Below are 12,590 nucleotides of genomic sequence, written 5' to 3' on the forward strand. Positions count from 1 at the left end.
TGTTTTCCCTCACCCCCGGAGTCACCCAGTGGTGTGTTCACGACGTCGATACCGCGGACAGCCCGCCTGTGCGACACCGGGCCTACCGAGTTCCCGACCGAGTGCGGAACTGCATCCAGTCGGAGGTCTCCAAGATGCTGGGGGTAATCGAACCCTCCGACAGTCCATGGGCCAGTCCAGTCGTCCTGGTCCCAAAAGCCGCCGCCCCTGGCGCCACTCCCGAACTACGATTTTGTGTCGACTACCGGGGTTGAACGCCGTCACCCGGACCGATGCACACCCCATTCCCTGGGCCGATGAGCTGATCGACCGCCTGGGGGCGGCCCGCTACCTGAGTACCTTCGACCTCACCTCCGGCTATTGGCAGATCGGACTCACTCCAGGCGCCCAAGAGCGCTCCGCTTTCTCGACCCCCGATGGCCACTACCACTTCAGAGTGATGCCCTTCAGGATGAAGAATGCCCCCGCAACATTTCAGAGACTGGTGAATAAGGTGTTGGCGGGGCTAGAAGGGTTCAGCGCCGCATACCTGGACGACATTGCGGTGTACAGCCTCCACTGGGCCGAGCACCTCCAGCACCTCTGGGAGGTCCTGACGGCCCTCCGACGGGCCGGACTGACAATCAAAGCCAGCAAGTGCCAGATAGGCCAAGGTTCCGTGACCTATCTGGGACACCAAGTGGGGAGCGGCCAGGTGGCACCCCTCCAACCCAAGATCGACGCCATCATGGCCTGGGAGCCCCCGGTCACCCAAACAGCAGTCAGAGCCTTCCTGGGGCTCACTGGTTATTACCGGCGCTTTGTGAAGGATTATGGGAGCATCGTTGGCCCCCTCAACGAACTCACTTCCAAGAAGCAGCCACAGAAGGTGCACTGGACCCCGAGTGTCAGGCCGCCTTTGAGACTCTGAAGACAGCAATGTGTACCGCCCCCGTGCTCCAAGCCCCCGACTACAGCCGGGAATTCATGGTCCAAACAGATGCCTCGGAGCACGGTGTCGGGGCGGTCCTTTCCCAACTCAACGACAAGGGAGTTGATCAACCGGTGGCCTTCATCAGCCGGCGTCTGCTGGCCCGAGAACAACGCTGGAGCACCATTGAACGAGAGGCCTTCGCTGTGGTGTGGCCCCTCAAGAAACTCCGACCCTATCTCTTCGGCTCCCACTTCCGGGTGCAAACGGATCGCCGGCCCTTGCGGTGGTTGATGCAAATGCGAGGGGAAAACCCAAAGTTGCTGCGATGGTCCATATCCCTCCAAGGTTGGACTTCACTGTGGAACATCGCCCCGGCAACGACCACGCCAACGCCGACGGCCTGTCCCGCTTCTTCCGCCTCGACGAGGAGAACCCCCAAGAAGATGGGTGACTCTCCCCGCCTTCAGCTGGGGGGGACGTGTGTTGGACCCGGCCTCGTGGCGTGGTCCCACTGCTCCCGCTGAGCGGGCCCTGGACAACATCAACCCTTAACCCCTGGCTGAAAAGCTATCCCCTCCAAGCTTCACGAGGGCTGCCACCCCTGGCGATCCCCAGCTCTCCCCCTCGGGAGCCCGGTGACCCCGGCTCGCCCCACTCTACGGATCCGACCCCGATTCCGGCCCACCATTTCAGGCCCGACTCCATCTTGGACCCTACACGTCCGGACCACGTGGCCCCGGCCCGGCCTCGGCTCCAGCCCCAGCGAAGCCCAGACATCGAGGCACCAAGATCCAACCAGGTGGTAAAACGGCCACTTAACGGATCCAGGAAGAGGGGAGTTTCGATGGGCCTCCAGCCGTCCCCGGACGCCTGGTTTCGATCGGCCTCCGGCCTCCCTGGGCGCTGGCTCCACCCCCCTGCCGGGTGTCTGGACACTCTCATCCCGGCCCCTCTGACCCCCAGGCGCGAGGGTCCGGACATCAAAGGACTCCAGACCTATATCTGGGGCAGCTCTGGGATGGGTCGGCAGTTGTATCCTGGAGTCGAGAGCCCTGCTGACGCTGTCGCGGCTGACCCCGAGAGGAACTCACTACTTGAAACCCTGAACCATCTTTGGAGTCCTGCTGGCGCTGCCACGGCCCAACCTCGCTGAAACCATCTTTGGAGTCCTGCTGGCGCTGCCGCGGCCCAACCTCGCTGAAACCATCTTTGGAGTCCTGCTGGCGCTGCCGCGGCCCAACCTCGCTGAGACCATCTTCGGAGCCTGCTGGCGCTGCTGCGGCCCAACATCGCGAAAACCATCTTCGGAGCCTGCTGGCGCTGCTGCGGCCCAACCTGGCGGAACCCCCAGCTCGAGGATTGAGAGCTGAGCGTAGGGTATCCACGTGCTAGACTGATATTAAGACTGTCCCGCTACCCTTTCTCCCCTTGTGACCGAGACTCTGAGGATCCCTCGATCCGTTGTATATATTACTGAAGGAACCGAAACATTAATGCAGATAAAGATTCGAAGAAGTACTCTCTTGTGTGGTGTCCATTTGTAGTGTGTGAATACTCTGCTGTGACGATTCTTGGAGAGGGCCCTCGCTCAGGAGGCCTCTCGACGGCGCTCGGCCAACTCCTTAAGGAGAGGTGGGTCTCGGGGTGGTCAGTCAGACATCTTCTGCCTCCCCAGGGACTGCCTTTCTAACATTGGTGGCAAGCGGTGCGATCCGAGCCTACGCAAATCGTACAGAGAGGGACTCACCCACTACTGACAGAAACACACCGCAACCATGACTACCAAAGAAACCAGACCAACGACGGAGTTCCAGAAAGAACGACTAGACGATTATAATCACAAAGAATTAAAACAATTCTGCAAGGACCTGGGCATCGCTACCACTGGACTAAGCACCAAGGAATATTTCAAACAGGCCCTACAAACATGGGTGGAGGCAGGAGCAACGCCACCCCAAAGCGAAGACGACACGGGTCCGATCATTCACCCCGAGACCAACGCAATCCCAGCGGGGGAAAGACCTACGAACATAGACACGGGCCTCTCCCCCAAAGACGCCCGAGAGCGAGAGAGGAGCCGGCTCCACGAATTGGAGCTCGCCCGACTCCGTCTGGACGGAGAACTGCAACTGGCCGAGAAAAAGATAGCCCTTGAGCAACTACGGCTACAAGGGGACCTAGAGGAAAAACGAAGGCAGAGAGACTTAGAGGAGAAGAAGCTCACGTTCGAGCATGAGCGTGGCTTAAAAGAACTTGAGATCAAGGCCAAAACTGGGGAGGCCAACGCCTCCGGGAACCGGAGCCCACCTCCTCCTGCGGACACGAAGGTCCACATCCCCAAAGACGTCGTCAAGGAATATTACAAAAACGACGACATCCAGCAGTGGTTTAAGGCCTACGAGGTAGCCATGGCCTCTCATCGAATACCCCAGAAAGACTGGGGTGCCGGCTTGTGGGGGAAGTTCGTCAACGAAGGGAGAGACGCCCTGCTAGAGCTCCCTGATGCAGAGATGACCTCTTATGAACACATGAAAGCCGCCCTCCTTACTCGCTATGGGCTCACCCCGAGATGTACCGGCAGCGATTCCGTGCCTGTAAAAAACTCCCCGGTACTACATGGGTGGAGTACGTGAACTTCTATAGTAGAGCCCTAGAGGGGTGGATCAAAGGCAGCCAGGTCACCACCTACGAGCAACTGTTCAACCTCATTGTGTGGGAGCACCTCTCCAACAACTGTTTTATCGAACTGATGCAGCATCTCCTCGACAGCAAACTGACCGAGCCCCGTAAACTCGCCATCGAGGCCGATCGATGGGTGAGCACCCGGGTCCCCCGGAGCCCGATGGGAGACTACGGCCGAGGTTCCCCGGGGAACCACCGCCCGCGAGGTGGCTGAGGAGGCCCGAACAGGAGCCCCGACCCCCCCGCGGGGCCGCCCCCGACCTCCATTTCACCATCCCTGGCCAGAAGAGGGGCCCCCCAGCCCGACCGGGGCCCCACTCGAACGTTACCTGCCACAGATGCCAGCGGCCCGGTCACTATGCCAATGACCCCCTCTGCCCGATGAACCAACGACCCGGCCCCACCGGTCCTCCAAACCGCCAGATCGCCGCCGCCGCCCTAGGAGAAGAAAGGGGCAAGGAAGAGGACTATGACCACGAACAGGCCTAGAGGGAGCCCGCCGCGATGTCCCTGGTGTGTCTGGGAGAAAGAGATATGATCCTCCGGGCCCCGATCCCGGGCAACACTCAAAAGTACCGCCAGTGGGTCACCATTAATGGGCGCCGGGCCGAAGCCCTCCGCGACACCGGAGCCAGCGTGACGGCTGTCCGTTGCCACTTGGTAACCCCTGATCAGATCCTGCCTAATGTGCTGTGCCCCGTACGGTCGGCGGACAATTCCGAAAGCCTGTGCCAGATGGCCCGCATTCCCTTCGAATGGGGGGGGGGGTGTCGGGCATGCTGAAAGTGACCGTCCGGGACGATGCCCCCATGGACTGCCTCCTCGGGAACGACCTAGAAAGTTCCCCCTGGGCCGGCGTCGAACGGAGAGAGCATCTGGGGATGCTAGGCCTTCCTGAGTGGGCCTGCGCGACCACCCGATCCATGGCCGCCCGGGTCGCCACCCCGACGGAAGTCGCCAAGACAGCGACCCAGAACCCGACCCGCTGGGGCCCCCAGTGAAGAAATTGCTGAACTTGGCCACCTCCCAGAACTAGCCCAGTGGCGCCAAGAAAGTGGCCCCACACGGGAACAGTTCCGGCAAGAGCAGAAAACCTGTCCCTCCCTCGAAGGAATCCGACAGCAAGCCGCCACGCAAGCCGCCGGAGACCCCTCGGGGTCCCATTGGATCTATTGGGACCACGATCTCCTCTGCAGTGAACAAAAAATTGCCAAACTGGGGGCCAGCCGGGTGCTGGTGGTCCCCCTCCGATTCAGAGACTTCCTTCTGAACCTGGCACACGACGTGCCCCTCGCCGGGCACCTGGGGCAGGACAAAACATACAGCCGCCTGGTGACCCATTTCTACTGGCCCAAAATGAAAAACGATGTGAACAATCACTGCCGGACTTGCCCCACCTGCCAAGCCAGCAGGAAGAGTGGAGGGAAGCACAAGGCCCCCCTCCAACCCTTCCCAGTCGTCAGCACCCCCTTCGAGCGGGTGGGAATAGACATTGTGGGGCCTCTGGATCCCCGCACCTCCCAAGGACACCGGTTTATTCTCGTCCTGGTGGACCATGCCACCCGCTATCCCGAAGCCATCCCTCTCCGGACTGTGACGGCCCCCGTGGTGGGCCGGGCGCTAATGGGGATCTTCTCCCGGGTGGGCTTCCCCCGAGAAGTGGTCAGTGACCGGGGTACGAACTTCATTTCTCGATACATGAAATCCCTGTGGCACCAGTGCGGGGGTCACGTATAAGTTTACGACCCCCCTACCACCCCCAAGGGAATGGGTTGGTGGAACGTTTCAATAGAACTCTCAAAGGGATGATCATGGGCCTGGAGGAGCCTTTGCGTCGCCAATGGGACGTGCTGCTGCCCTGCCTCCTCTTCGCCTATCGGGAGGTCCCTCAGAAGTCCCTGGGATTCAGTCCCTTCGAACTATTGTACGGACACCCTGTCCGGGGTCCCCTCAGCGTAGTCAAGGAAGGCTGGGAGGTCGCCGCCCAAGGTACTCCTCCAGATGTCTACCGGTACCTCCTAACCCTCCGAAATCAGACGCGGAAGTTCAGGGAACTTTCAGAAGCCAACCTCGAGGCCAGCCAGGAGGAAATGAAACGCTGGTACGACCAAAACGCCTCTTCCATTGAGTTCGAGCCGGGTCAACAAGTTTGGGACATATCCCCGGTCGAACCCTGTGCCCTCCAGGACAAATGGACGGGGATCTTCAAGGTGGTGGAGCGCAAGAGCCCTGTCACTTACCTGGTGGACATGGAGACCCCCAGGAACCCCCTCCGGGTCCTCCACTCCAACCGGCTCAAACCGCACTTAGCCTGCTGATGGCTACCGATGGCGGGGCCGAAGACGACTCCGAGCCCCTACCAGACCTTCTGAGCACCTCCGAAAAAGACGGCTCAGTCGAGGGGGTCACACTCTCCTCCGCCCTGACCCCAGAACAGCACCAGGATTGCCGGAAATTGTTGGGTCAAATCGCAGACTTGTTTTCCCTCACCCCCGGAGTCACCCAGTGGTGTGTTCACGACGTCGATACCGCGGACAGCCCGCCTGTGCGACACCGGGCCTACCGAGTTCCCGACCGAGTGCGGAACTGCATCCAGTCGGAGGTCTCCAAGATGCTGGGGGTAATCGAACCCTCCGACAGTCCATGGGCCAGTCCAGTCGTCCTGGTCCCAAAAGCCGCCGCCCCTGGCGCCACTCCCGAACTACGATTTTGTGTCGACTACCGGGGTTGAACGCCGTCACCCGGACCGATGCACACCCCATTCCCCGGGCCGATGAGCTGATCGACCGCCTGGGGGCGGCCCGCTACCTGAGTACCTTCGACCTCACCTCCGGCTATTGGCAGATCGGACTCACTCCAGGCGCCCAAGAGCGCTCCGCTTTCTCGACCCCCGATGGCCACTACCACTTCAGAGTGATGCCCTTCAGGATGAAGAATGCCACGCAACATTTCAGAGACTGGTGAATAAGGTGTTGGCGGGGCTAGAAGGGTTCAGCGCCGCATACCTGGACGACATTGCGGTGTACAGCCTCCACTGGGCCGAGCACCTCCAGCACCTCTGGGAGGTCCTGACGGCCCTCCGACGGGCCGGACTGACAATCAAAGCCAGCAAGTGCCAGATAGGCCAAGGTTCCGTGACCTATCTGGGACACCAAGTGGGGAGCGGCCAGGTGGCACCCCTCCAACCCAAGATCGACGCCATCATGGCCTGGGAGCCCCCGGTCACCCAAACAGCAGTCAGAGCCTTCCTGGGGCTCACTGGTTATTACCGGCGCTTTGTGAAGGATTATGGGAGCATCGTTGGCCCCCTCAACGAACTCACTTCCAAGAAGCAGCCACAGAAGGTGCACTGGACCCCCGAGTGTCAGGCCGCCTTTGAGACTCTGAAGACAGCAATGTGTACCGCCCCCGTGCTCCAAGTCCCCGACTACAGCCGGGAATTCATGGTCCAAACAGATGCCTCGGAGCACGGTGTCGGGGCGGTCCTTTCCCAACTCAACGACAAGGGAGTTGATCAACTGGTGGCCTTCATCAGCCGGCGTCTGCTGGCCCGAGAACAACGCTGGAGCACCATTGAACGAGAGGCCTTCGCTGTGGTGTGGCCCCTCAAGAAACTCCGACCCTATCTCTTCGGCTCCCACTTCCGGGTGCAAACGGATCGCCGGCCCTTGCGGTGGTTGATGCAAATGCGAGGGGAAAACCCAAAGTTGCTGCGATGGTCCATCTCCCTCCAAGGTTGGACTTCACTGTGGAACATCGCCCCGGCAACGACCACGCCAACGCCGACGGCCTGTCCCGCTTCTTCCGCCTCGACGAGGAGAACCCCCAAGAAGATGGGTGACTCTCCCCGCCTTCAGCTGGGGGGGACGTGTGTTGGACCCGGCCTCGTGGCGTGGTCCCACTGCTCCCGCTGAGCGGGCCCTGGACAACATCAACCCTTAACCCCCGGCTGAAAAGCTATCCCCTCCAAGCTTCACGAGGGCTGCCACCCCTGGCGATCCCCAGCTCTCCCCCTCGGGAGCCCGGTGACCCCGGCTCGCCCCACTCTACGGATCCGACCCCGATTCCGGCCCACCATTTCAGGCCCGACTCCATCTTGGACCCTACACGTCCGGACCACGTGGCCCCGGCCCGGCCTCGGCTCCAGCCCCAGCGAAGCCCAGACATCGAGGCACCAAGATCCAACCAGGTGGTAAAACGGCCACTTAACGGATCCAGGAAGAGGGGAGTTTTGATGGGCCTCCAGCCGTCCCCGGACGCCTGGTTTCGATCGGCCTCCGGCCTCCCTGGGCGCTGGCTCCACCCCCCTGCCGGGTGTCTGGACACTCTCATCCCGGCCCCTCTGACCCCCAGGCACGAGGGTCCGGACATCAAAGGACTCCAGACCTATATCTGGGGCAGCTCTGGGATGGGTCGGCAGTTGTATCCTGGAGTCGAGAGCCCTGCTGATGCTGTCGTGGCTGACCCCGAGAGGAACTCACTACTTGAAACCCTGAACCATCTTTGGAGTCCTGCTGGCGCTGCCGCGGCCCAACCTCGCTGAAACCATCTTTGGAGTCCTGCTGGCGCAGCCGCGGTCCAACCTCGTTGAAACCATCTTTGGAGTCCTGCTGGCGCTGCCGCGGCCCAACCTCACTGAGACCATCTTCGGAGCCTGCTGGCGCTGCCGCGGCCCAACCTGGCGGAACCCCCCAGCTCGAGGATTGAGACCTGAGCGTAGGGTATCCCCGTGCTAGACTGATATTAAGACTGTCCCGCTACCCTTTCTCCCCTTGTGACCGAGACTCTGAGGATCCCTCGATCCGTTGTATATATTACTGAAGGAACCGAACCATTAATGCAGATAAAGATTCGAAGAAGTACTCTCTTGTGTGGTGTCCCTTTGTAGTGTGTGAATACTCTGCTGTGACGATTCTTGGAGAGGGCCCTCGCTCAGGAGGCCTCTCGACGGCGCTCGGCCAACTCCTTAAGGAGAGGTGGGTCTCGGGGTGGTATGTCAGACATCTTCTGCCTCCCCAGGGACCGCCTTTCTAACACAATATATCCCATTCTGATACTGCGGGTACTCCATTTATAATGATAACTTTATGACTGTTTTGCCACAATGTGCAGAATTTGGTTTTAGCTTGCACAGCTTATTGAATAATCTACTCAATCCCTTTTCCTGAAAGCTAGAATGCATACATTATCGTTACATGTACGTAAGCATGTTACCTGCAAGTCTTTTCTCTGTTGCCGTCAAGTTTCTATCTGTGTTCAGTATGCTATCAGCCTCCCCTTTCTTACTGGCTAGGTATTCTTCCAGCACCACCTGAGCCTGTGGACAAAGATAAACATGACAAAGAATGATTGCCCGCATTTCAATCGTCTTGAGCCTTCTCTCCATGACCATTGCTGACTTGTAAACACACTCAGCACACACCCCCTTCAGTTATCAAGCCTTCAAACATTGGGGGGGGGAAGAGTGTTTGTAAAAAAGACATGGTCTATAGCTGCTGTGCCTGATTCATTCAGGCAGCCCTTCCACCATTCCAGAGCAACCCCACCATAGTCAGAAGAAGCTGCTTGAGGAACTTTGAAGGTGATGGGGCGTACACACCATCTTCAACTGCAACTGCACACCCTTAAGGGGAGTTGACCCTTGAAGAAAATGCAAGCCGATTGGGTATTTTCATTCACAATTTCATATAAATTGTCAAAAAGACAAAGGGTTTGAATGGGTACAAATGACATATTGCAATTGGGTTAGGCAAGACTGGTTCATCATTGGGGTTCTTGGTGTGAGATTGCCGTTACCCATATAGTGGGAATGTGGTGCATATGATAGTACATAATCCCTAAAATTTGCCCAAGAAGTTGTTACAGGAAATGTATTTTCAAATATTTCTAAATGAATACAGAACCTTTGTTCACTTCTACATTCAGCTTGCTTTCACGTGTCCATCATGCAACTCCATGATAGATATTCACAAGAATCTATAGGAAACGGCAAGGTGGGCCACTGGTGCAAAACAAATAGATGTTATCACTTTCCTCATAGATGAGTGAGGTAATAGAAATCCTACAGGCTTGAGACAACAGAAACGACAGTGTCATAAAATATTTACCTATAAAGGTGAGGAGTTCTCCGTATGAGTCATGAAATAGCAATCATCGCTTTAAGCACCTTCCTTATCAGGTAAAAAATCTGCAATAAATCTTCGAAACACAGTATGCATTTCATTCCCATTTCAGCTTTAAATATATTTTGGACCTTTAATAATTTGTACCAGTTTATTAAGTTAAACACATTTTGCCCTTAAATGCGGAGTTATAAAATTGGGTGCATTAACCCAATTCCCCCCAAACAAAAGATTTTTGTTTTCATGAAAAAGACTATTTCTTCACATTTTGGTTTTTGGTAAATGTATCTCTACTGAATTGCTGTTCTCGAATATCGCTTATGTGAACAAGCTTCCCGTGCCAGATTGGTTCCAAATAATCGTTCAGACCATATCGATAGCAGATGATAGACAACAAAGAGCAGGCAGGGACTGGCCTTGCTGGCACCAGGCACTTTTCAGGTATGCCGGGAGGGTGGAGGGCAGTTTTACTGCTGTTGTGGCCAGTTTTGTTGCTAGGGGCCAGGTCCTCTTTGTTTCCTGTCAGGATTACTTTGGCTCTTTAAAACCAAACAATGCTTTAAACCATGCCCCGTCAGACCGCACTCGCTTGAAAACCCTTTGTTTAGGTCTCGCCTAAGCCATCGCATTAGCGAAACTTTGGCGAGATATTAAGTAAGGGGCTTTCAAAAGTGCTCCCAATGTCGGATCGGGTACAGTGCATGTGCGCCGGGCGCGTGCACCATTTGTCAGCCTGCAGCCTTTGGGAGCACTTTCGCGGCCCTTTGATTTTCTCAGTGAGCCGCGCGGCCACTGAGAACAGTGATCACAAGCATGTGCGCCGGGCGCGCGCACTATTTGTCAGCTTTAACAGTGCTTGGCTCACGTTACTAATTAAACAAAGCACGGTGCTTTCGCAGCCGCACTGGTTTTCTTTGTTTTGGTAGTTTTATAGCGCGATCTCGGCCCAAGGGCATCGGAGCGCTTAACATTAGCACACGTTATATCACACAAAGTTGGATTCATTCTTTACAGTCCATACAAGCACACTGCCTACTGGGATAAATAACTACGTAATATCTCGCCACAAGCGGAAAGCTCTAGAAAGTCACAGTCAAGACTTGTGATTCAAAGAACATTATATAACTCAGAATCTTAAATGTCAAAAAGTAATTTCAATTTAATCATATGGTCCTCATGATCCACAAAGTAATTTGAGTGAGTCTGACTGAAAGTATGGTTGTTTTGGGGGTGTGAGTAGGGGCTCTTTAGAGTGATATGTCTATATTTATTGTCTGCTCATTATTGCTTTCTACACAACGGTCTGTGATCCCAAGGGACACGATTAAAACTGTTTAATATTTTGTGTTTCATATATTTGCGGAAATGAAGAGCATTTCGAATAAACTAAAATTACTTTTTGATATTAAAGGTTTTGAGTTATATACTTTTTCTTTGAATCGCAAGGCTCGACTGCGAGATATTCCTTAGTTATTTATCCTAGTAGGCAGGTTACTTGTTACTATTGTATTGTGATTACCCCTGATCCCTGCTTACTGTTTTGGTTCCAGGGGCCCTCTTTTTTCTGATGGAGAGAGAGACATTTTTTTAGAACCCCCTCTCTTCTTTCTCTCCCTCTCTCTCTCTCTCGCGCTCCCTCTCCCACTCTCATTCCCTCATCCCGCCCCTCCTTCCTTCACTCTCTCGCTCTCTTCCTTCTCTCTCTTTCTTTCTCTCCCAATCTTTCTCTCCCTCTCTCCTCTTCCCTCCCTTCCTCCCTCCCCTCTCTCTCTCTTCTCCCCCTTCTTCTTACCTCCCCTCTCTCCCCCCTCTCTCGCCCCTTCCTTCTCTCTCTCTTGCTCCCTCTCCCCTTCCCTCCTTCCCCTCCCCTCCCTCCATCTCTCTGCCGTTCCTTCTCTCTCTCTCTCTCTCTCTTCCCTCCCTCCCTCTCCTCCCTCTCTCTCTCCCCGGCCTTCTCCCTCTCTCGCCCTCTTGCCTCCCCTCCCTACCTCACTCTCCCTCCCCCGTCTTTCTCTCTCCCTCCCCCTTCTCCCTTTCCTTCTCTCTATCTCTCGTATAGTCCGTGCTTTCAGGCACATTTGCAAAATATACTTTTGTGACCTCTGTCACATGAAACTAGGGTGAATTTTCCCTTGTAGTTGCATACTTAATCTAACACAGTTGTTTTCTGTAGTGAGAAGATAAGAGCGCACGTTCCCCGAATATCTGAGCTGGGTTCCGGATCTTCCCGGCTGTGATTGGTTGTAAGGTGGAACACAAACAGAGGCAGAAGTTACACAGTGATGTTTCCCATATGCCTTTAAATGAGAAGGGGATGTTGATGAATAAACACGTTACAAATCTGCCCCACTCCACGCAAATATTCGACAAACACATCGTTTAAATACATAGGGTAACCTTGGGGAGATACTAAAAAACATACTGGGCGTGTTTGAGATAGCTGTCTTGTAGATATCATCCCCCCAAAACGTTGGGGAATATTTGTGTATAGGGACTCTGTTGTATTTCTATCTAGGACCCTAATTCAATATTCCTAATTCATGCCCTTGTATGGCTATAATAAAAAATATCCTTATAAAGGCATAAAAATCATATCCATATTTAGTCATAGCCCATGCAGTCCAAATTAAGCAAGGCTACTTCCCCAGACTCCTAGAAAGTACAACGCGTTCTTTAAACAAAGCGAACCTCCAGCAACCAGGGAAATCCCCATGCTTCTGTTTTGATTTGTCCTAAAACTCCTGTGAGCACTGAAAGAACGGCCAGTTCTTAGTGACATCTTTATTGACGTCTTATGTCCAACCTTACGTCAAACTCGGCACCTTTGAGGTATAATTATACCAACGTTGACTTTAGCAAACACACGGTGGTTT

At 55.4% G+C, this 12,590-nt stretch overlaps 1 protein-coding gene across 3 annotated transcripts in view; it reads right to left on the reverse strand.

The window, feature by feature from the left end:
- LOC144766597 (guanylate-binding protein 1-like) overlaps positions 1-12,590 on the reverse strand; it is a 246,795-nt gene that overhangs the window by 41,191 nt on the left and 193,014 nt on the right. For all 3 annotated transcript variants that reach the window (XM_078650388.1, XM_078650389.1, XM_078650390.1), the window contains exon 9: positions 8,810-8,912. In XM_078650388.1, coding sequence (XP_078506514.1) covers positions 8,810-8,912 — 103 coding nt within the window. The remainder of the gene's footprint in view (positions 1-8,809; positions 8,913-12,590) is intronic.

This window comes from Lissotriton helveticus, chromosome 7 (genome assembly GCF_964261635.1).
Source record: "Lissotriton helveticus chromosome 7, aLisHel1.1, whole genome shotgun sequence".
In the NCBI taxonomy this organism is placed as follows: Eukaryota; Metazoa; Chordata; class Amphibia; order Caudata; family Salamandridae; genus Lissotriton; species Lissotriton helveticus.